At 37.5% G+C, this 25,032-nt stretch overlaps 1 protein-coding gene across 2 annotated transcripts; it reads left to right on the top strand.

Annotated features, from left to right (window-relative positions):
• The first annotated feature begins 681 nt into the window (after positions 1 to 681).
• On the top strand, positions 682 to 23,283 carry LOC117317136 (RNA-binding protein 24-B-like). 2 transcript variants are annotated; one of them, XM_033871934.1, is made up of 4 exons: positions 682 to 1,130; positions 2,693 to 2,816; positions 6,560 to 6,611; positions 19,132 to 23,283. In XM_033871934.1, the coding sequence occupies exons 1-4, from the start codon at positions 957 to 959 to the stop codon at positions 19,451 to 19,453; spliced, it is 672 nt and encodes a 223-aa protein (XP_033727825.1). In that variant the 5' UTR covers positions 682 to 956; the 3' UTR covers positions 19,454 to 23,283. The 2 variants fall into 2 exon arrangements, with proteins under 2 accessions (XP_033727825.1, XP_033727824.1); XM_033871933.1 differs by having other exon boundaries at positions 2,693 to 2,822.
• The last annotated feature ends 1,749 nt before the right edge of the window (positions 23,284 to 25,032 follow it).

Raw genomic sequence — 25,032 nt, 5'->3', positions numbered from 1 at the left:
TGTACTATTGTGTTCGGTCGAGATTTACTAAGTACTTAAACAATAAAAATCCGATTTACAGAAACTTAGTGAACTGATCTTACTATTGTTTATGTCGCTAAATCCCACTTTTATAACCGAGCTTACACCCAAATCCACGTCTGAAAGTTAATTCAGTGTAGACGATGATTAGCGATTACGATCGATTTTAAATATTATAATATGGAATGGTAGGTTGACATCCCCTACTCCATGGCAAGTTAAAACAGATGTATACAGTTACAGTCACGTGGCGGTCTGCCAGAACACGTTTAAAGTCACACAGGTGTAAACTGCCTTGAGAAATCAGTACAATTCGCGTATGAATAACTGCACAAAAGTATGCTGAGTTGTTAGTTTGCATCTGATAAATCCTCTCCTCGTCAAAATAGTCCATGTAGAGGACATTTTGTGTGTGAAATAAAAAAAAATAATGTATGAAGAACAAATCAACCTTGAATATCGGTTTTGATCAATTTAAACTACGAGCGGCGATATCCCCTCACAGCACAGAACGCAAGCCGGGTAAACTTGATATTTCAGGTGGGCGGGATTACATTATAGGCGGAGTTAGGGGCGGGGCTTATGAATAACCGCTCCACGTGCTTAATAAAATATGCGCAAGTGGGCGTGGCCAGTGTGATAATAACACAGCACCATGCTATCGAGACCGTTCACTGTGTAGTCGAGTGCCAAAACTGTACAAGCAGGGATATATACTGTGTGTATGTTGGACGGATAGCAAATCTTCCTTCTTCGTAGTCTGTAGTAATCTTTTGTAATCAGTGCATAGGGCTGTGATATCATTAATTCTACTTGTGTTATTTTACAAGGGTATTTATCCAACAAATACGTCACAGAACTACTACTTACGTTTCACGTGCGGAATATTTACTCTTCTAGTTTACTATTTTTTCATCGTTTTTATCTTCTACACAATGGCCACTACAATCCAACAGAAAGACACAACTTACACGAAAATCTTCGTCGGGGGCCTCCCCTACCACACGACGGATACCTCATTGAGGGAATTCTTTGATAAATTTGGTGACATCGAGGAGGCCGTTGTCATCACCGATCGCCAAACTGGCAAAAGTCGTGGCTATGGATTTGTAAGTAATCGTTTGATAATTTAGTGACCAATACATCTTAGGATTAATTATTTAGTAACAAAGTGTTAATCAAAGTGATTGTTTCGGTTAAATACCATATAACAGGGACGTGTGTCCCTACCTATATATATTATTTGGTACCGTTATGGTGCTGTACAGGGATTCTAACTGCATTTAGCAGTATAACGTTAATTTTGATAATTAAAGACAGTAGCTCATTTAGGTCATTTCGTAATTTGCAAAATGTCATTGATAATGACTTCTTCTCTAGAACGGCTCCAACCAAGGGCAACAGAACTGTACTAAAGAGTTTATGTCAGTGCAGTGTCCTCAACTGACAACTTAGCTATATCACTATACATGTACTTAGTACCTGTTGTACCTTTAAAGTACAGGTAGTGTAGAATAGGGATTTAAAACCGTTACATTCGAATTTACTTCAAAATATCCGATCAATCCTTCTGTAAATTTCTGAAATTTAACATTGTTTCGTGTTTTAATCTCAAAAGATTTTAAAATGGTCTTGGAAACTTTTGTGATACGATCTATAAATATACATACTTGTTAGCCATGCTGGTAACCTGTAGCACGAGTTAATCTCGATCTGCGGTGTCCCTAGTCATTCCATTTTACTATTAAATCTTCACCAGTCATTGAATTCCTTTGTACCTATTCAATTAAACTGACGTTGCTGGTAGATCTACCTTGTACTAAAACACGACAGTCGTATAACGCAATAGGTTTAAATTACCAGTACTCATCATATGACATCGCATTACTCGCTATTGTAGTAAAGCCATTGCTATCAATTAGAGAAAACTGGGACTATGTTAAAAACTTCAATTTTAAATTTTATTCATATGACGTGTATAATTATTTTTATGTTTTTTTTTTTACTTAGACGAATGTAATTAACATATATGAATCTATTGGAGCAAGACAAGTGTTTCATACCAAGGCTTTTAATTTGTCGTTCAGCTTTAACCGTGTTGCCGATATAATAATATACATATAATTTACACGCGTGTACCTTTAGGATCAGCCGGCCAGCTCCTGTACAGATCGCGCCTGTACATCACTTACGTACGTCCTATCAATGGAGATGACAATCTAAATAGCTTTGTGGACACATGCATTATTTACGAAGTATTGATTAAAATCTAGAGTCTCTTCTCGCTGTTATATAGTTTTACGTTCACGTGCACCACCGTTTGATACACATCGTGGTCTGCTGCAATGCAAAACACGTGCCGAGTCTAATAATACGCATGTATGGTTATGTTATGTTGCATGTTACAAAGCTGTTTTTTTCTGATAGTATTTTTATTATATTTTAACGAGAAAGCAAAAGTGCAACGAGCTACATTGAGTACAAGCACCCACCCCTTTGTGTAGTTCGACATGCAAAGTCTTAATAGTTCTTTGTGTTAAACTGTTGGTATTATTAGACACCGTTATTTTTTACCCTTATGTGGCCTCATTGAGGTAAATCACGGACTATCTACCATAGCAAAGCACTGGCTATCGTATTGCTGCTTAACGGTGATTCTTTCATCTTACAGGTAACAATGGCAAACAGGGAGGCCGCCGACAGGGCCTGTAAGGATCCCAACCCAATCATTGACGGGAGGAAAGCAAACGTAAATCTCGCTTACCTGGGCGCAAAACCACGTGGTATCCAGACAGGTACGGGTGAGAATATTTTTTTTGTTATCTTCAAAGATTACCTCTGATTCCAGGTTTGGCCCGTACCTGATAATATGCATTGTTAAGGTTGACACCGGGACTATGTAGTATACTAATATGTGGTTATGCCAATTACGAGTTAATTTCCATTGTTTGCACCGATGGTGACCTAACAAGCTATATACACTTGCTGGCTGTCCACTCCCAAGTCATTACACAACAGTTGATTTTATTCTATATTTTTTATTGTGAATTCCCACGTGTAAAATCTATGCATCTGGTGGAAATTCTGAAAACATGAACAAAATACCTTCAAAATGAACAAAGCATATGTCTGGCAATACGACCATGGCCAACCCTATGGGTATTGTACCTATTATACCTTGTGAATCTCCGAGATTTGTGTTTGTTCGGACATTTAATTCCCCTTTAACGAAATGAAAGATTCAAGAGGGTATGAAAGGCAGCACTTTGTATGTGGGTGTGAGCCTACACGACTATAAGCCAAACACTGAACTCCTGGCTGTAATATAAGCCGCTGTCTGACTAGTGACTACTGTTATTCGGGACACGTGTTGTAACGGGTTAGTTAGGCAGCATTATGACTGTAAAAATGTGATGTTTATGTCCATATCATTGTGTTACTAAAAATAGGAATATAAATAATGGGACGAAATTGAAAATTAGTTTAAGTGTTGAAACTTTCGTATGAACAGAAATACGATACTAAATAGTAAGTGTTGTGTATTTTCAAAAAAATAAATTTCCGTAAAACAGTAACTTGAGCTGGTTTTGAATCTCGTTAAGCCTCGATAGTACATATCCTGCAATACTGGCGTAAAGTCATACAAGCATACATAGGATTTATTTTTTTCATATGTTAGATAAGTAGTTACACAAGCAACGGTAACGTACCTGGGGGTCAAATCGTTGAGTAATTAAACTGGTCTTGCAACGCCTTAGTATTGACGAATATATACAAATGTATTTAAAATGGTACCGGGTGCATATGTGCTATACATAGTCTGATTTAGCGACATGAAATCACATTAATATAGGAAGATGAAACATCTGTTTTACCTATGACACGGGTAACCTGGTGAGTCACAGGTAGTGAAGTTACCTGTAATTTGTTATTTGACGACAGGTATACTGCAAAATTTTTAGATAACAACTTCCAACTCGGGTAGATGTATTTTCTACTGTCAATGCTTTTGATAAATTAACTTAACGTTTCAGTAAATATTGACAGTTATAAACACACGTGTGTGTAGCAGGCTATCAAGTAAACCGGTATTTTATGTGTATTTCAGAAAATTAATTGATTCATACTGGTTACACACTGGGGTTACGATGAGACTTACAACCTATTCATTGCACATGCGTAAAATTCTAAATTTACAAAACCATACTAGTCTTTGTTTCTTTGATATGAAACTGAAATCAATTTAGATAAATATTGTCCACAGTGAAATAAAACTGCCGATTACAAACCCACTACAACATATTTTAACCCCCACCTTTGCTTCCCTACACAATCGCTCGCACCCTACATACACATACTCTATATACGACTCTGCTTGTTTACGTTACCTGCATTCTAAACAGTAAGACATCAATAACAAAAATAACCCATAATTCATGAAAACCAATTTGTGTTGTCAACGTTTGACTTCGTATTAAAAATCCTGATTCTCTGCATTTATCTTATGGATAATTGGACAGGAGAGATATTGCCAACCATCTGTTAGTACGTGTTCAGACTAAATCTGGGGACCTCATAAACAGCCATATGGTAGTGGTATTTTTGAGTCTGACCATTTTCTAAGTTTGAGATTAGTTGGTTCAACGGGTAGTATATACCATGTGTTAACTATATCACTGGTCCTTTCTGTCTAGTTTCTTTGCCGTCAAATAAAAAAAAAACACGTACGCCATACTCCAGCTCAAAGATCGTTGCTAGTCGTGAGATGTTTGTACAGTAGAAATCACTGAAAATGTATGTAAAACTGCTTTGATAAAGGTTCCACCACTATCAGAAATGTTAGCTTGGTCCGTGATAACGGCGTGCTAGACTTGGCAGGACACCGTTGTATTTCACTTTTACTTTTGAGTGACAGAACCAAATTCAGAATATATTTCCAACTTTCAGAGCTTTCTCGTTTACATAGCCTAGCATTGCATGTATTATTTTAAAGACCAAATGGCCAAAGTAAAGTTCTGGCGAATTTCCGACATGTTAGAACAAAATTGTTGTGAGTATATAAAGTTATTGGGGCATCACACATCCCCTTATGCGCGCGTGCTTGCTTTTGTTACAGCACGCGCTATGCTACTATTGTGATAGAGTGAGTATGCGAATTAAAACACAATATATCAGACTTATTTAAACACAGGCCGTAGTATCAACGTTAGATGTAGTTCAGACACTCACAGAAGAAGTTATGATAATACGTTTGATTTGCAATATTTCATTTGTAATTTAGCACACATTTTGACAATTTGGTGTCCGTACGCAAGTATCAAGGTATTGCTTAGTAGCATTGGCATCCGTACAGAACAATACAAGCTGAGAATTAAAACTAAATAGCTGTTTGGCAGATAGGTCTATAAACGTCTTATATTTCGGTGTTAAATTCATGTATAAACACTTTACGAGAAATCTGTGCTAGTAATCGGACAAGCTGAATAATCGACACGACATTGACGCCAATTTATAAACTCGCGAACAAATTGTGATCAATTAGTTTGATTATTGTTCTAATGATATTGTTATATCGACGGTTTTAATTCAGTTTTGCGTCACGTGTCATCACTTGCTCAATGCCAATCATGCGATCGGTTTTAAGTGTTGGTGCTTTAGGTCATAGCATTAATCAGTATCTTTTATATAGCCAGCCATCCGTGAAATTGTACAGTCTGAATTAGGCTATTTTTCACACGACAAGTCCTTACACGCATGTTAATCTGCTACTGTCCGTATTACTTTAATCCAAATTTGTGTCAACGCGATATGAAATATAATCCGAACTAATAAACGGATCACGTGGTACGTATTCTGGATTAACAGCCTAGCACGGTATAAGTAAAGCCCCCTGGATCCACTTCTATAGAAAATCATGTGAGATTTGTCGGATTCCCGTTAATTTTTTATCTTCTTAATATAACAATGAAAGAGTGGGGTTAAAAGTTCAACAAAAATCCAATCTAAATAAAATTAAGAAATACTGTTTTAATTACTAATACAATCATCTACTAATACTAATACTTTAAGACGTCATTTTACTCGGTTTTCGATTTTATTTGAGTTCAATTAAATTAAGAGATAATTCTATTTCTTGAAGTAGTTACTCATTAATATGACAAGGTGGTTTGTGACGATATCCCTGTGCCCCGGTGTTGATATTTGGTATTTGAGCTGTCTGATAAGGTCCCATTATGACATTGGTTTAAAACACTCGAAGGTTATGTTAACCTGGTGACAGTTAACACCTGTACCAAGAGTTCACTCTGTCTCCAAGGTCTCGGTACTGCAATGACCTCCACGGACCTCAGCCTGCTTGTAAGAATAAAGAAATGAAATGTTAGCTAACACTTAATTCTTTCTTGATTGATAATATCTTTAACCTGTGCTGTCATTTGACTCTTTGTAGCAGTATATTTATGTCTATGGAGTTTCAGCCAGACTTACGATATTACAAGCATGTGCATCAGTATTAAAATGATTTTCTTTTTGACCACAGGAATCCCTCTGGCCATCAAGGGTTTGCCAGGAATACTACCAAGTCAATACGGGTAAGTTTCTGTTTTCTGCTAAACGTTTCCTAACCCATTAAACCATATAGTCATTAGGATCAGATTCCGAAATGGGCCGAAGTATGGGAAAAGGTAGATTACATATGGTAGGCCCGGGGGTCGGGCGAGCGGTGCGGTGATACCCGGATTATAGACCTCATTCTACGGACATGTACTTTAGATAGTTACTCGTAGGATAACATGCATGACTCATGGATAAGCCCAGCTTATAATTCATATACATATTTGTATCATCCATTTTTATTTGTATCGCTTATGATTAAGTGCCAAACCGTTTTTTTGAACATTTAATCCAAATCTACTTGCGGAGAAAATAGCAATGGCCACCATCACCTGCTGTAGTATAAAGGGGAAATAAACACTGGATAAATGCTCAGTTGATTGACATTAAAACAAGGGTCAAGTTAGTAATCTCAGATATATTTATATAGAAGAACACATAGGCGGTCGATTGATCAGTATGTCTTTTATCACTTTATAGAGGCTAGGATAAGCTCCACTGAGTTGTCACGTGACAGTGATACATCTACCATGACCGGAAGTGCAGTCAATAACATCCGGAATAGGGCTCGATACCCCTTTTCCGGACAAAAATGTTCGACCTGCCACAAGGCTCGCCCCAAACAACACATAAAACGGTGATTCTGATTGGCTGTTTGACTGTGACGTTTGATGTGTATTTTTGGTCATTTCTTTTTTCAAACTTTCGTTCCTTTTGCTTGTACAGAGTGTGGTATCCTATGTAATACTTTTACTATGTCCTTTTGGTAACTGAACTTTGAAATTTTGAAGTTGTTATCATAAATGTTGGGTGTTTTGTAGGATATGGAATGATTTGCTGTATTTAAAAATTACTGTGATTTATTTTGGCATTTTCTCTTGAAACAATTCACAGTGCAGTTTTCTATTGACAAATTTCTGTTTATTATCATACCCCCTGTGTGGTCTTTGTTTCTTTTAAATAACCCTTTCACCCCTAGAAAGCTCTTTCGAATAGTCTAAACAATGGATGGTTGATTTCTTTTGTGAGATTTAGGGGTGATTGGGTTGAAACCATACATAGAGTGGCGTGTTGATGCTGCACACGTTGTGGAGAAAAGTTGGGGTGTTTTACTACTAAAACGTCCATTTACGTTATTTACTAACACCGTCCGGATTCTTTGTCACCGGTTACGATCCCTGCATTAGACACTGTAGTTAAGCGTTCTTGAATCTTTTCACTGGTTCTTAACTTGTGTTTAGACACACGTAGAGAAATCACCAGCTCATGTATATCATATTTACTAAGATTTTGTTAAAATGTTTCCTTTAATTGCTGATTAAAATTTGGGAAATTCATACTGGTTTGTAGGCTAGTTTTCGCTAGGTCTTGTTCAGACATTTTGTACCTACTTACAACAGAATGACAGAAAAACAACATTTCGAAATCTGTCTTTGATAATGTGGGATTTATTTTTAGCCATTGGTGTTTATGACGTTTCTGTAGCAACAGTAACATTTTCCCAATAGGTCCTATATACTTAGTGCCCATTCTGTTTAAACATGACGAAGTTTAACTCAATGAAACTAGTGAAGTATAAGTGATTGTGTTCCACACGCTGACAGCACGCGCCAAGGGGTCCAGATCTCGCGCACATCACGTGGTCGATGCCAGATAGGTTATGATGGGTCCACATGCTGGGATCAACTTTACAACAAATTTCAAAGACATGTATATTTTTCCTAAACTATTCAAAACTAAACCAAATGTTGGGACGTAGCAGGGGTCGAGGTATGTTTAATGTTACAGAGCTGTGTGGCTGTATGGCATATGCCAGACAGGGGTCGGAGTCTCGTGCCCCAGGCACGTGACACCCTAGGGAGGGGTAATTTACTCTGGAAGTTTCACTTTTAGCTCCCCGGTAGATCGCACGCGCCAGTTAGTTTCGGATGGTACTAACGCAAGTGTCTTTTTTCTATTTGTATCGCCCAGGAAACTTATAACATTCCGCGAGACCTTGTGCGAGAGAAAGAATGATCGAATCAGGGGTGTTCTGTCGGAAGTGGGTCTTAAACTAGCGAAAAAAGTAGTGTCGTAAAATTAATATATTTTTTTATCTTAATCTTTTTATATCCGAAGGGTGTGGATTATATATTAGAAACAGAGAAAAGGGGGCAAGGGGAGGAGTGAAATTACTACAGTGTCAGGATATGTTTGATAAATATGTACAGCGCAATAAGTACGATACACAATATTCCAGATGTAAACATGGGTTTAAGTACTATGGTTCTACACTCTGCCGCTAGGTGGCAGCTTTCGTCATTAGATCAGGGGATTATAAACACATTTCTGAACACATCGCAAGATTCCTTCGATAGTATCGGCGGTGTTGTGCATCAAATACCTCGCATGGATGAATCACATTTCAGTGTGTATAAGTTTTAAAGCGATATGATAAAGTTTTATTATTGAAATCTCTCGACATAAAACCTCCGATAAGAATACGTTCATTTTGCATCAGAGAGAGTCAATGAGGAATTTTTAAAACAGAATTTTACCTCGTGATGAAACTTGAAAATAGATACCACGTGTTAAAATGTTATTAGATGTACACGCCGATGCGAATTACATTTAAATATAACAAGAATACATTTAAACTCTTAAACGAAAAATCCAGTCTAAAATTAAACTTTAAGTCCACGTTTTTACGCGAGTGAAGATAGCATTTCATTCCAGTTTTATGAGATTCGAAAGAAATTTGAACATATTTAAAGTCAAAAACGTGAAAATCCCAGACAATGGACTGAATTTAGAAAGTCTGCGCGTGTAGAGTAGAGGAGAGTGTGTGTTATCTATAGATATAGTGCACTACGTACGTGGAATTTATTGTTCTAAAAATAGTTCTGTTTGATTAAGTCTCTAACTCTTACTCGTGATGTGAACTGTTTTCATATGTAAACAATTCAGTTAATTTTAAATTGCACGTTAAGTTGTATACAACGTAACTGTGAGTAAAATGGACTCCCTATTAGGGACATTTGATATGAAAATGGATATCTTGAAATTTTGCAGAACTAGAGTTTAATCTCACCGACGTGGAAAAAACGTGCGTATTCCGAAATACTCGTGAGATTTTAAGTAGAAAACCAGGCTTATAAACGATAAAAGAGGCTGGTTTTCCCAAATCTCAGAAATCATCCCTCGTCGTGATACATACTAATGTATAACAGTGTATAAAGTACCTAAAATATCATGACTAAAATATCCGATAACTTCTCACACACAGTCCGTGTGTTGTAACATATGGCACGAGGTAGTGAGCATTTTACATGTGAATTGCATACTCAACGTTCAAAGCAAAAGATGAATGATTCCTAGCACGTGTAAATATTTGCAGACTCGGGTTAGCACGAGCTTCCTGTTGGGTTCAAAACTGACCATGTGTTAAAAGAAAGTCTACATGTTTACATACATACTTACATATTATATCTCATAAATCTAAGGGTACATATGCAGGCTGATTATGTTAGATCTCAACTTTGGTGTTTAGTTTTAGAACTTGTCGGTTAATTGATATGACAAATAATGGTTTCAATATCAGAGATCAAGGCTATCAAGCTTTCAATTAATCGTCATTGAAAGTTTTTTTTGTCTTGACATTAGAAGAATCCCGAAAGAGCATTCAAGTCATATAAATTATCGAGACAATTATTTGTACTGAGTGTCAGCCGCCATCTTGATTTCCGCTTCATTTAGTTTGACACGTGACAACGTAGCATTATTGACCTCGTCTAATTAATACACTCTAATTAGGTCAAGATACACTCACCGTAAACACCGCTAATTAGCTAGTTTTCGTGTGAGAGCTGGTCTCAGCGGGCACCTGCTTCTGGCAGTGAAACTCTCTCCGCCATACATACTCAATCGCGTGAATACTAGTTCAGCTGTCTTTTAACATTATTTACAATCCAATCTCGATTTCCATTTTTCAAAAATCGAACTCTCTCGGTGTGTATACATTATTCGTCGACGCGCGGATAATATTTCGTCAAATTTCAACTGTTAATTGAAAAAGGAAAAAAAATCAAATAATATTTTTATTTATTGTGAGGGAAATTTGCCAGGCTAATAACTTGTATGGAGTTGGATCGTGCTTGCACCATATAAACAAGACACTGGGCTTACTCTGAAAGGCTCATGCTATATATCAGTTTTTGTCTGGCACAACCTCTTAAGAATCGAATCTCGTTTCTACGATATGCAAAACCTGAACACAATTAATATAAATGTGTTATCTGTGGAAAATTGGTCTGGCAGTGATTTGTTTAATGTCTCCATAGAAATACCCGGGGTCTATGACCGGATGTGAATCATTACTCTCAAAACCGAAGTTAGATAATCTCTAACATTAACAATTTGGTGATGTTTGCTCTGGTACGGTCGTTACATAGCTACCTGTTACAGTGGACACGAGCTGTAATATTAGGATGTGTTGACCTCGCCCTCTCCATCCCCTAAATCATTTATTATGCATGCTCTCACTCACCCTTAAATACTTCGGGTGCCTACACTTACTGTTCGGACCGGGAATGTCTACATGTTTAGGTCACGAAAGTTGCTTAAATCCGGGTCGATTGACCACATAGATATGTCCACTTGACCGCACAGTAGTACGTTTTATTTCGATCGGACCGACTTCTTGATTAGCCCAGCTGACCACACGGTAGTAGTTTTGATTCAACACCGTTGGTTTAGATTTGTGCTGATAATTTGACAATAACAGAATGTCTAAAGTGTCACCAATCTCAATCAATCCGTTCCGTATAATACTGTCTATATAAGTAAATGTATACAAGATACGATGGCATTGCGTCTGATAGGATTAGTGTTTATACCCACCGTCACTCTGTCAACACAAGCCCGATAAATACGAATTGTCTATTCTTCTCGGAATTAAATGTCACTTTTACATAAGGTCTCCAAACCTATACACGGTGCCTCCAAGACGGCGTACACGTATTCATTACTTTGATTGAATGTATACAAACGTTGTATTTCACAATATCGAGACTAATAATACTAGCCGATTCTATAAAATGGTCACCCGACCGAAGTATTCAGAAAGCGAAAAGTGACCGAAGTATTCAGAAAGCGAAAGTGAGAACGATCCGAGGGCAAAGAAAGCAATTTGATGGGCTTGTTGAAAATTTGAGTTATGTCGATCTCAGGATTTGGTAGTACATGCTTCACAACTATCGTTGCCAACATTGGTGTATTATTGTTCTTATTATCCGCACGTGAGCGAGCAACTAATATCACTGTTTACGAAGTTACACGAGTCTATCACGTATCAGGGGAGGTAATAACTAAAAGCATTTTTGTTCATTATCTGGTATTCATTAGCGCGTTCATGTGGTCAATTCACGTGGCGGTGTATCGGTGTATCCTTGGCCGAAATGGACGTAAGGCACAGATAATTAGCTACCATTGGAATTTTGTACAAACTTTGATACATTATATTAACACGCGTACATACAAGTGTACATATCGCCGGCCGACCACCATCGGCATTCGAAGAGAACACTTACCAAATCGCCACGAGTCTTCGTGGATTACCAAGGTTCCGTTTCCGCCATGGTGTCCAACAAATTGCCCCTATAGTGGAGATAATACGATACGCGATTTATTAACACGCTTGTATTTTATGACCACTACGTAGTTCCCAGATATAGGCCCCGCCCTCCTCCCCTTCCTTCTCCTCTCTCAAACACTTATAATGATACAGCGAATTAGACACACCCCACGGGGAAAATGCCGGGAGCCAACTGTTAGGTTCCGGTTGGCTGCTGCGTCCGACATAGATTTATTAGAGCGTTAAACAGTTCACTTTCTCTGCTGTGCATTCTATATTCTATTCGCTATTATTGGTAGCAGATTTATAGAAAAATGCCGGTACTAAGGTATTAAAACAGTGAAGTGAATCACTGTATTTAAACCCTTTATCGTTATAACATGGCTCGTCCACACGTTTCAGCTAAGTTATGCGTTTTTGTTCGTGCACAGATGTATATAATGTAGCTAGAATTCACGCCAGGGCTCCGGAATCTACTCACTTAAGAAAAGAAACGATTACGGTACAATTCCGGATTTGTTCACATGCTAACACACCCATCTATATATCTGATTAAAATGACAAAGTAGAATAAATCATTATTCATCTTATAAAGTGTGAGGTTGTATTAAAACCCAAAACAAACCGTTTTCTTTTGACTTTTCAGATTGCATTCAATTTTAGTATAAGTAACCTCACCATGGAAACGGATATATGTTGATTGTGCGAACCTCGCGCTTTATCTCGAGATAAGATTGGAGATTTGGGTCTCATTAATCGACAATTGTAACGTTCGTGTCATGACCAGACGTTAAAATGTTCTCTAATCTACCGACTTAAAAATCTCCTGACTACGGCATCAATATCTTTTATAGTTAAAATTGGAAAATTTTCTGTATATTGAAATTTGAAATCCCTATATATAACTGATAATCTTCGACACAGACTGGTTTAGGGTAAGGGAGCCCTCCCCGCGCGTCTTGATTTTATCAACAGAGAGCTCACGAAATATTTTAGTAACTGTAAATCGCTTTTGTTTTATTTTTAGTCCTACCTGAAGATTCTTATCATTTATAAAATAGTTTAAAAAAGATATTTTTAAACTATAGAATTAGTGAGAGTTTCATTAACATTCAACTTTGGTTTAAAAGAGAAAGGCTATCTCTAATTGAAAACTGGTCGGCATCAACGAAAACTAAACTAACTTTTCAAAAAATAAATCCTAACATTTCATTGAGGTTACCATTGTTTTACACTAGCCCTCCACCTCTGGGTTGCGAGTTCGAAACCTACGTGGGGCAGTTGCCAGGTACTGACTGTAGGCCGGTGGTTTTTCTCCGGGTACTCCGGCTTTCCTCCACCTCCAAAACCTGGCACGTCCATAAATGACCCTGGCTGTTAATAGGACGTTAAACAAAAACAAACCAAAACCATTGTTTTAAAGCACAATAGTGTTATTCAGTAGAAAAGCGACGCCTAAACAAAGCCTTGGGTTCGTCTATTTGATCGTGTTAGACGAAGTTCACGTGAGCAGTATCAGAGGAAGAGCATAGACACTAAACATCGATTGCCGTTAGAATAATGCATGCTTTTAAACCATGGCCAAACGAATCAAATAATACCATCATTTCGACATTTGCCAGTACAATCAGTTCCCACTTGGAAACAAGGTGTTCTCTAACCGTTTGTGCTGGCGTGGTAACGAGACAAAGAAACCATTAAGAGATACGAGTCGGGGATAATTGAACTTCGAAAGTTTTACACGTGCACGTGTTCTTGTGAATTCATGTACGTAAAAGGCGTATGTATGAATACATGACACTGGGTTCAAAAAGAAAATAGTTATTTAAAGGAATTTCTCAAAAGTTCTTCCGAATTTACCCCCAAATATTTAAACCATGCAGTTCATCCCTAGCATATTACAGAAGATAGCGTAGACTTAAATTACGTGCAAAGTGAAAATTAAGAGTTTTAGATTTAATTTGTGATAGGTGTTAGTTAAAAATGTCTGCCGCTACCTGGCCGTCTGTGTCGAGGGGGTACGGTATCATCGTGTTGCCATTATAATAAGAAACTTGTAGATGGGATTAACCGGCTTGAACAGTTATATATACAGTTTCATAACTCGCAGTAGGTTCTGAGTACATAGGCTCAGGACCTCCTTCCACGCTGAGGGCGTGCTTGTAATTTCATGCTGAATGGAAAACCGATATAAACTGAGTATTGCTAGCTTCAAAAGTAACATATACTGGGTCATAAAATTCAAATATCTCTGTTTATTTTCGCTTTTATCTAATTTCAATTAGGATTTAAATGCATATGTTAGAAACCTGTTTTACAATACATAGGACACTTCGTTAAGTGTTTTACTGTTTTTAAGTCGCATAGATTCTAACAGTACCAATGACCAAATGGTCCCGTTACGATGGAACAAGAATGTGCACGGCCGAGCAGACTGTTCTTATTCAACTTTTCTCTGTGACCCCTGTAGAACTAATTAAGGACACGTGGGTTCAGCTTTGAATAAATATAGAAAACAAATATGTGTACTGGTGTGTGTGTGTGCTTACTTTTAGTCCAATCTTACCGGTGTAACTGGTTCTGCATTGTACACGCGTCTACTGCAGCCCTCGATATCGCCCCTTAAAAGCTTTACGTTAAAAATAACACATTATCTTTCGTTTTATTCCGTCTTTTCTCTAACAAATATTATCAGGTTTTATATTTACCGTGAAACTATCCCAGCACCGCCCTTTTACAAAGTTTGGGTATTTCAATAGCATGTTTAACTGACTCTTCACCTGTTTTTGTGGACTTACAAGTGATAATTTGAGAATATCTTTTAGATATATAATGATAAGGCGACAGTATCACACACTTGTATATATCATGGATACAGTGTTATCGAATACTCTATTGTGTAACGAGATACATGGAACAGCCGACGTCTGCTGTTACTTGTAGGTTCTGAACAGCTAAAATGATTTCATTCTTCCAAGTACGGTAATTTTCACTGCAAAAGTTCAGATTAAAGAGAAAATTAACATTTTATCTTAGAAAATCTCACCAGAGAGCATTGGCTTTAATGTTTTCTTCACTTCTGAGTTTGTTGTACCCTAGATGGCATGGGATAGCATCATTCTAGACGACCTCACAGCAAATATACCAAAGTACATATATGTCTCAAAAATCAATTTTCACTACGTTATAACAGGTAGTTAGGCCTACAGGTCACCAAGGTAGACCAACTATAAAATTTCCCCGTCGACTGAGTTCCCCATTCATTGATAGGAGAGGCTAGTTGAAACAATATGTTCATGTGAGAGAGAGAGAAAAGATCACAACATTAGGATCTGGATCAACAGTCGGCTCAGACACCTTCATGTTAGCTTGATAATAGTGAGATTCCATTCAACAGCATCTCATATCAATACATTATAAAAAAAAACTACACATTGAATATCAGAACTAGCTAGTGATAATCAATTGTATACGTTTACAACTGATAATATTACGATTTTAAACCTTGGAATAAGCTGAGTGTTTTTGACAGTGCAATATCGAACTTCTCTCATGTATACCAACATGCCGACCTATTTACTGAAGCTGAACCTTTCACTAACAACGGTCGACCGGAGTGCTAATTATTCCATTATATAGAATAAACAACAGATCCTTGTCGGTCATTCTCTTGTACAAGGTATACCAATGGTGTCTGCCAACAAAAATGGTCGCTTGAACGGCGGTATTGACCCGAGTGGATACTGTGCATTTCACCGGCATAATGTTGAATGACAATGGACGGGTGGCGGACGGCACTGCCAATAGTTGGTATTGTTTTGTTTTAAGCGACGTACTTCAAATGTGTGAAAAGAAATCGATTATTTAAAATGGACAATTGACCTTTTAACGACCCGTTTCAACAACTTTGAAAGCTCTGGGTGGCGTGCGATGGGCTAGTACAGGAACACATCGATATACATATGCTCTGAAAAAGAAGAATAGGCGAGTATGGGATGCAACGAAAACGGTAGAAGTCTTAAACCTAAACAATATGTTATAGATGATTCATTGTCTGAAATCTTCAAACCAAGTATGGTTAACTATGAGCCTCGTTTTGATTCTGCCGTCAACAGCCCAACAATGTTACCGTGTGATCTAATACTAACAGACAGAACCGGATTAGGTCCCGTCAAGTCGCGAATCCGGATTTGATAGATTGGAAAATATCGATCAGAAATTCCATTGCAAACATGCAGGATCTACCGGTGAAAATATCGATAGAGGAGTGATGTAACGGTGTAATGTGAAGGATCTGAGAAACAGAATAAAGCTCAGACGGACTCTGCTTATCAAACCCAACGTCTTATTTACTCTTAATACCGCTTTGATATCGACCGACCAATAGAACATGACGTTGTATTAGACACTTTGTTGTGTCACAAGGATACCTGAGCTTGTCTTGCGTCCCATGGACTATTTAGGAGACCTGTCTATCGCGCAATAAGCTACCAAACTACCATTTATCATGATTGGTATAAGACAATATTTGTATCCTCTATACCAAAGGGAAGTAATCTGTCATATCATAAGTGAAAAGCTTGCATGTCAGACGTGACGAGTGATGAGTTGAAGAACTCTTTTGCGTCCTTCTATCCTAATAAAATATTGAAGTCTTCAAATTGATATTTAATGGGCCGACATTCAGGCATGCCCTGTGGTTCGGTATTGGAGTATCGACCGGGCTGCATTTTTCACCTGACACATCGCCCAGGAACTACGACACCAATTCATATTGTCGAATATCCTATTGTAGCGAACAGTGTTGACACATAGACTTTGTAATCCATACTGACCGTGTAACACTGACCAATGGTCAAGAATAATGACCAGGGGTCATTTGGTGTTCAACATGCCCATCTCAATACAATCTGGTAACAGTTTGTTTTAATATTTAATATAAATTCCGTGATCTTTTTACACAGTCCATTACAGATCAAACCCAAACGTGCAACACTCGGTTTAAATATTTACTTAATGACCAATAAAATATTTTAAGTAGATGATTTTAGATATGACATTCGAAAATTGTAACGCCCCGAAACTTTAAAAAAAAAGATTAAATATCCGTCACACGAGGTTCCGGTTAAGTGATTTTAAATCTTTGATATGTCTGCGGCTTCAATAAGTACACAACGATATGTATACCTTTATTTAGGTCGGACTATTTATAGAAAAAATGTTATCTTGAACTGAGTGAATCATGTGGACATCGGAACGCTAATCCAGAGTTACGTAGCTTGTCGGCCGGTCACACTCTAGTTTTATTATTGAATTAAAGTTAGTTTTTAAGACTGCCGACACTTTTACATTAGCAGGGTTAAATATGTAATCATTTAAAAGATAATGAAACACCTAATTTTGTTCAGCCGTAATACTGTACTCTTACCGACCATGAACACCGTTATATGAGTAGTATAATTACTCAAAATGAATCATTGCTTATTTTGAGGCAAAAAGCAAACAAATTGATTTATGTAGGATGACGCTCAGACAAGAGGCGGATTAAGGTATCACCGTAACAGATAATAGGTAGGGGAGTATCGAGCTCAAACACGGCAGTGACGATGCCCTATTATCTGTGAGAGTTGTGTAACACGTCACGAACTTTTCAAGGTCAGCATAATGCTTGTTATAAATCTGGGACATTCAAATGCTTTGTTTGCCCTTTTTATGTACGTTGAATACTTTTTGCGCTTTCCATCAATTCGATAGTCGGCGTGTAATGCATGTATTAACAGGTATATTAAGTTAACACAGTTACCATGGTGGTCAAACATGTTTTGAGTTTCCAGTACAAAAGCTATTCACCAGTTTTAAGTGTAGTTCAGTCGTATTTGATTGTTTCCTTTTGAATATATCGATACTACTTCCTGTACATCCGGTGCTTTGTACCACGTGATTGTGTTGGCTGATCAAACCCTCTGGTCAGCAAAGTGCACTTTTCATGGACAACACAAGATATAGCCAATCGGTGATTAAGCAGCAAGGTCATAGGTCATTTTCTGACCAATTCGGATTGATATTTGATTTTGTGTAGAGGAACATTTAAATTCTACTGAAGACAATTAAACATGTTCTGTCTTTTCTTTCCTTCTTTGGTCTTTACTCCATTCTTCTTTGATCTGATGCTAACTCCTGGCTCAATAGTGGTCTTACAGTTGAAGTGATCGGGCCGCCAACATATATTCTGCTTACAGCACCCGGGCATTATTTTGACCAGTCCCAATATCAAGCTTGGTTGAGTTTTCGAGTTGCTTCTTCGTAGTCCCTCTATCACGTTTTGGGCTTTGAAACCAAGGGAGATAATTCCCCCACGCGGTGTGTGGATAGTTTCTGACCCCATTAATATATAGTCTGTCCTACCATATAAACACTGAAATTTAATCCTCACGTTTAAGTGTGTATGTTTGACGGAATAGCCTAGTATCGCACGCATATATCACAGATTTGATTGGTGTTCTTTACTGTTATCAGGGTGTGTTCCTTCTACCTCCCCGGTACTAGGTTCATGCTTAATGTTGAGAATTTTATGAAATGGTTGTAAACTCACTAAATATCATTAACTTAATAAAAAAAACTCTCATCAATTATAAAGTTTGATATTAAGTTCATTTTCAATATTAAAAAAAAAAAAAACATAAATGACATGGAATTATCGTTTGCTGCTTAAATTATCACCTACAAAATATGTTTTTAATAAAATGTAATCAAATAAGTATGGCATGTTGACGATAAGTCTTCATCACTTGTTTTTATGTACAGTAACACGAAGTCTAATTATTGAATTGTTCTGTTTATTCGCTTTTCAGCCATACTTATTTCAGTTAACCTTTTATGTATTGCAGGTTGCCACAGTATGTATACCCATCAACAGCATACCTCTCCGCCGCCGCGGCGACGTCGCCGAGTCTCCTGGCCTCCATGCAACACAGCAGTTTGAGCCCGACAGCGGCCACCACCGCCGCCGCGGCCACCGGACAGTTCATTGACTATAGTGCTTATGCGTCACAGTTCGCCAACAGCGCGTACGAGTTTCCATACACCGCCACGACGAATGCCTTTGTGACGCCGGCCGCGGCATACACCTACGCCGTGCCGCCAACCATTGCCGCCGGAGGCCACGCCATCCACTATCAGCCACAACAAATTCAAGAACGAATGCAATAATTAGAGCCTTATTCAAAGAATATATTTAGAACATTTATTTACTGCTAGGAACGACCAAGGAACTATGATCCTTCTCGGTGATAAAATAAGGAAAGGAGAGATTTTCATTCAAACACTTGGATTCGAACCATGAACGTGTAACGTGTACGCCACGGGATACGTGTTATCTTGCATTCATGTTACCTACGATGACTATCGAAATTGCTGCGCCATAAATGGAACTCTTCATTTGATACATGTGCGCGCGGATACCCATTTTTACCATTGATCTCTATGCAAGGAACAGAAACAGGCTACGGACTGCAACTAAACGTTTACTTATGTATTTATATATGACAGAAGCATTGTATTATATCAATGCTAGTTATATGAGGTGCGAGTGAGATGTCTGTAAGATGATACAATATGTTACTTGGAAGATGAAGCGAGAGGCGTAACTGGAAATTATTGGTTACAAAATCAGTTTGTACATTCGTATATAAATATAATTAACTCTGTATTATCATTAATATTATTATTGTCAAATACTTGTTTATATGTTAAAGCTTTAATAAGCTATTATATGTTGTCATCGTTACTATACAGTTCAGTTTTCATGTTTCCATCGACTGTCATTTGTTACCATGGCTACAACGTCCAGCTGCTCAGCCTTGCCGGTTTTCAAGGTCATATAAATTTTTCATTTTATCAATCAATCACATCAAATGTGATTTTTCTTGACAAAGGCATATAAATTGAAAAGTCTGATGCATATTCATAAGTATAATTCATATTCATAATGATTATGGTATCCTAATGTTTTTATTGAATATGCACCAGTTCAAATCTGGAATGGTTTAGTTTTAGACTAAATGTTATAAACTTTTAGAGAAAAAGCAAGAATTTTCTAAATCATTGTAGTTTTTTAGATTTAAAATGACCGTAACATATTGTGTATATATATTTCATAGTTCGTTCATTAATTCATGATAGATAACCGTATTTAGTGTAAAATGTATTCATCTATATTCATAATGTGTAGGCACGTTAGTTAATAGTTAATAATTAAATCTGTTGTAATTAGACTAGTGAATCAGGCAACAAGAATTAGTTAACCGGATCAAAGGGTTTGTTCAACACCATAGGATCAAAGAGAGATGCGATCAAAATATCAGCTTTGAGATATGACCAATGTCTCAAAAATCAGATGGTCGGTTTTGAGTTCTGTTCAATGTCTAAACATCAGAAGTTTTCAGATCATGTCAATTCGGTCAAATGAATCTGTGCGACACCCTGGTTAACTTATTCCGGATATCTAAGTCCGAACTTTGTTTCTGATTTGTACCGTTTTCATAGGAGTGTAGCGGCCCTAGCAAGTGCTATATTGATATTAAAAGTTTAGAAGCTGATTACAGTCATTCAAACCCATTCAATATTGAAAAGTTGATCTCGAATCAACAATGCATGTTAACGTTGTCCACACTTAAAAGTCTAGTCTTTATCCAAGAAAAGGGCGTTTTTCTAAAACAAATGTCCATTGGAAATGCTTTTCATACGAAATCTACCAGTTATTTGTACCTAAAAGTAAAACTATTTATATAAGACCCGTAAGGTATTTTTTTCCACCAATATATTCCTAACGTGACAGCTGATTGAGTATGTAGTGCCTTGCAACGATTAGCAGGAAATAAACTGAAATGTTTCATGTATCTTATGAGCCCCCGCAAGGAGATGATACAATTATGTTAATCAAAAGCTTTTTTTATATTTATTTATTTTAATTTTATAACTAAGATAACACGGAAGTCTATGTCTCATCATGACGCCATTGAATAACATTGACATAAAGCCCCATATTTATTATATAAACACAACGGAGCGAATGATGAATAGCGAAGCGTGATTGGTTCGTTCAAATTTTGAAATTTGTGACGTTGTAAGCTTGTGTAACGGTTATGTGATAAAAGCAACACAGTGGTGATACGAATGAGAGGTTTAAATGAGATGATGCAGAAAATGAGATGCATTGATTGGTTGTACAGTTGTCACATGATTGTGATAGAGTTATATTTTTATTTCTATTTATTAAAACTTTTTTTGAATCTCAGTTAAGATGGAGTGTGAGTTGAGGGGGTTTCATCGCTAGCTTAATACAATCAAACATTGACTTGAACCCTGATCAGTTCCTCGTCCGAACCTCACATTCACGATGCCGCTTGATAAAGAGATGTGTTCCCTCCGAGGACAAAGGTACATCAAATGCATATATCAGCTCATTTATTTATTATTAAGACCGGAAGTGACGTGTTTCTCCAACTCGCAGACCCACAATGAACTTGAGATCTCGATATGAAGTCATGTCATTGAAACAATTATGTAAAATCGTGTGTTTGATAACGCCGATGGAATGGGAGTCTGGGCATCAATCGGTTTTCTCGGACTCTCAAAGTCTTGGAATTTTGTTTTGATTGTCCCTATGCCTTGTGGGATATTTTGTGTAGAGCTTTTCCTGTAACATGAACCCACAGCATTCCATTATGTGCCACTTTAAACAGCTCAGGGTAAATGTTCCACAACTACTGTCCAAATATAATGACGTCACGTCATTCAACTAATCATACACATGTTCATTTTAAAATCAGAAGAAAATATTAATATTGTTTTGAAAAAAATACGTATTTAGCAACAGAAGTTAATTTTGAAAAAAAAAATCTTTTTTCAATTAACGGTCCACTTACTTACTTTAGAATAGACGGGACTTTTAGTAAAGGCACACTATTTAACGTCATGTTACGGGCATCGTTTCGTCACAAAGGAGAAACACCTCAATTTCTTTTTAAATGCAAGCATTCGTCATTTTTCGTAGTGCAAATTTGTATATACGGCATTTACCGAGTCTTATTCGACATGTTTCGTAAGCTAATCTGCATACACGATACTTGCCGAATGCTATTCGACATTTTGCGTAGAGCTAATCGGCATATACGATATTTGCCGAGTGCTATTCGACATTTTTCGTAAGCTAATCTGCATACACGATATTTGCCGAGTGCTATTCGACATTTTTCGTAGAGCTAATCTGCATATACGACATTTACCGAATGCTTTAATTGAACATGACTCCACCAAGATATACTATTTATTGTGGCCACTGCTTTGAGAAGCCATCACATGTATGTAAAAAGCAGGGGCAGAATATTTGTTATTTTATTTATTACCAAGCCGTCGTTATTGTATATAGCGAATTAATATGCAAATCTGATCACGTGACTATCTAATTTACATATTTTGTTTAATTGTTAATCTCCGTACATCATTTTGATATTTCCATGATGTATATTCCTGTTAGATGGATAGAGACATACAAGAAGTATTTAATAAGTCGTACACAGTGGTCTTAACGAGTTTATATCTTCATCCTTTCTCACATGTTAAATTAGAACCAGTAGAAGAATTATTAGGAACTGAAACAATTAGGAACTTCAACAGTGTCGGAGTATTTTAGTTAGTTCACGTGATCAGCTATGCAAATGTATCATATATATGTAAATTTTGTTAATCCATAGATGCATCATTAAATAAAATATATTGTATGTAAATTTAAATTGAATGGCTAACTTATAAAACAGATTAACTAAACTACGAATCATTTGACGATCAAATCTCGTCATGTCTCGTAAAGTCTCGCTTAGTTATCAAACATTATTTAAGGTATTTAGTCAAATCAGTACTATACTTGAGATGGGCAAAATACCCATATGTAAGCATAATTTACTGTTAACGATAAGACCATTTATTATGTTTAAATTTACCTATGTTAAAATCATAAACAAATAAAAATGCAAAATGTATACAATTTGTATTGTCATTATTGGTCAATAGCATTAGATGTATCTAACGTGATGTGAAAGGAGGTGCAGACAACATTAATCACGGAAATAAAAGGTCAAGCGTTCACAAGCTCCTAAACGAGAACCTTGTCAGCTGTTACAATAATACTCGTCTTAAGGAATACTGCGTGACGGAGAAACGATACCATTGGTGTGTATTTGGTCCACTGTCCGTCCTCATGCAGACAGTGTCTGGGACGTACCATGGTATGGAACCTGTCTTTTGTCGTGCATGCTCGGACAATGCGTCGTGGTATGGAACAATGATAAGACAATGTGTCGTGGTATGGAACAATGGCCAGACAATGTGTCGTGGTGTGTGATAATGACAAGACAATGTGTCGTGGTGTGGGACAATGACCAGATAATGTGTCGTAGTTTGTGATAATGACAATACAATGTGTCGTTGTATGGAACAATGACCAGATAATGTGTCGTGGTATGAAACAACAACCAGACAATGTGTCGTGATGTGGGACAATGACAAGACAATGTGTCGTGGTATGTGACAATAACCAGACAATGTTGTCTTGGTACAAAAAAATGACTAGACAATGCATCGTGGTATGAGGCAATGACCCGAAAATGTGTCTTGGTACGAGGCAATGACCAGACAATGTGTCGTGGTATGAGACAATGACCAGACAATGTGTCGTGGTATGAGACAATGACCAGACAATGTGTCGTGTTATGGGACAATGATCAGACAATGTATCGTGGTATGGGACAATGACATGACAATGTGTCGTGTTATGGGGCGATGACCAGACAATGTGTCGGGTTATGTGACAATGACCAGACAACGTGTCGTGTTATGTGACAATGACCAGACAATGTGTCGTGTTATGGGACAATGACCAGACAATGTGTCTTGGTGTGGGACAACGACAAGACAATGTGTCGTGGTGTGTGATAATGACAAGACAATGTGTCGTGTTATGGGGCGATGACCAGACAATGTGTCGTGGTGTGTGATAATGACAAGACAATGTGTCGTGTTATGGGGCGATGACCAGACAATGTTGTCTTGGTATGAAACAATGACTAGACAATACATCGTGGTATGAGGCAATGACAGAAAATGTGTCTTGGTACGAGGCAATGACCAGACAATGTGTCGTGGTATGAGACAATGACCAGACAATGTGTCGTGTTATGGGACAATGATCAGACAATGTATCGTGGTATGGGGCGATGACATGACAATGTGTCGTGTTATGGGGCGATGACCAGACAATGTGTCTTGGTATGGAACAATGACCAAACTATGTTGTCTTGGTATGAAACAATGACTAGACAATGCATCGTGGTATGAGGCAATGACCAGAAAATGTGTCTTGGTATGAGACAATGATCAGAAAATGTGTCGTGTTATGGGACAATGATGTGACAATGTATCATGGTATGGGACAATGACAAGACAATGTGTCGTGTTATAGGGCGATGACCAGACAATGTGTCGTGGTATGGGACAATGACAAGACAATGTGTCGTGTTATAGGGCGATGACCAAACAATGTATCGTGGTATGGGACAATGACATGACAATGTGTCGTGTTATGGGGCGATGACCAGACAATGTGTCGTGGTATGTGACAATGACCAGAAAATGTGTCATGGTGTGTGACAATGGCAAGATAATGTGTCGTGGTATGAAACAATAACCAGACAATGTGTCGTGGTATGAAACAATAACCAGACAATGTGTCG

This window comes from Pecten maximus, chromosome 18 (genome assembly GCF_902652985.1).
Source record: "Pecten maximus chromosome 18, xPecMax1.1, whole genome shotgun sequence".
NCBI classification, from domain to species: Eukaryota; Metazoa; Mollusca; class Bivalvia; order Pectinida; family Pectinidae; genus Pecten; species Pecten maximus.
This window is presented reverse-complemented; position numbering and strand designations above follow the sequence as displayed.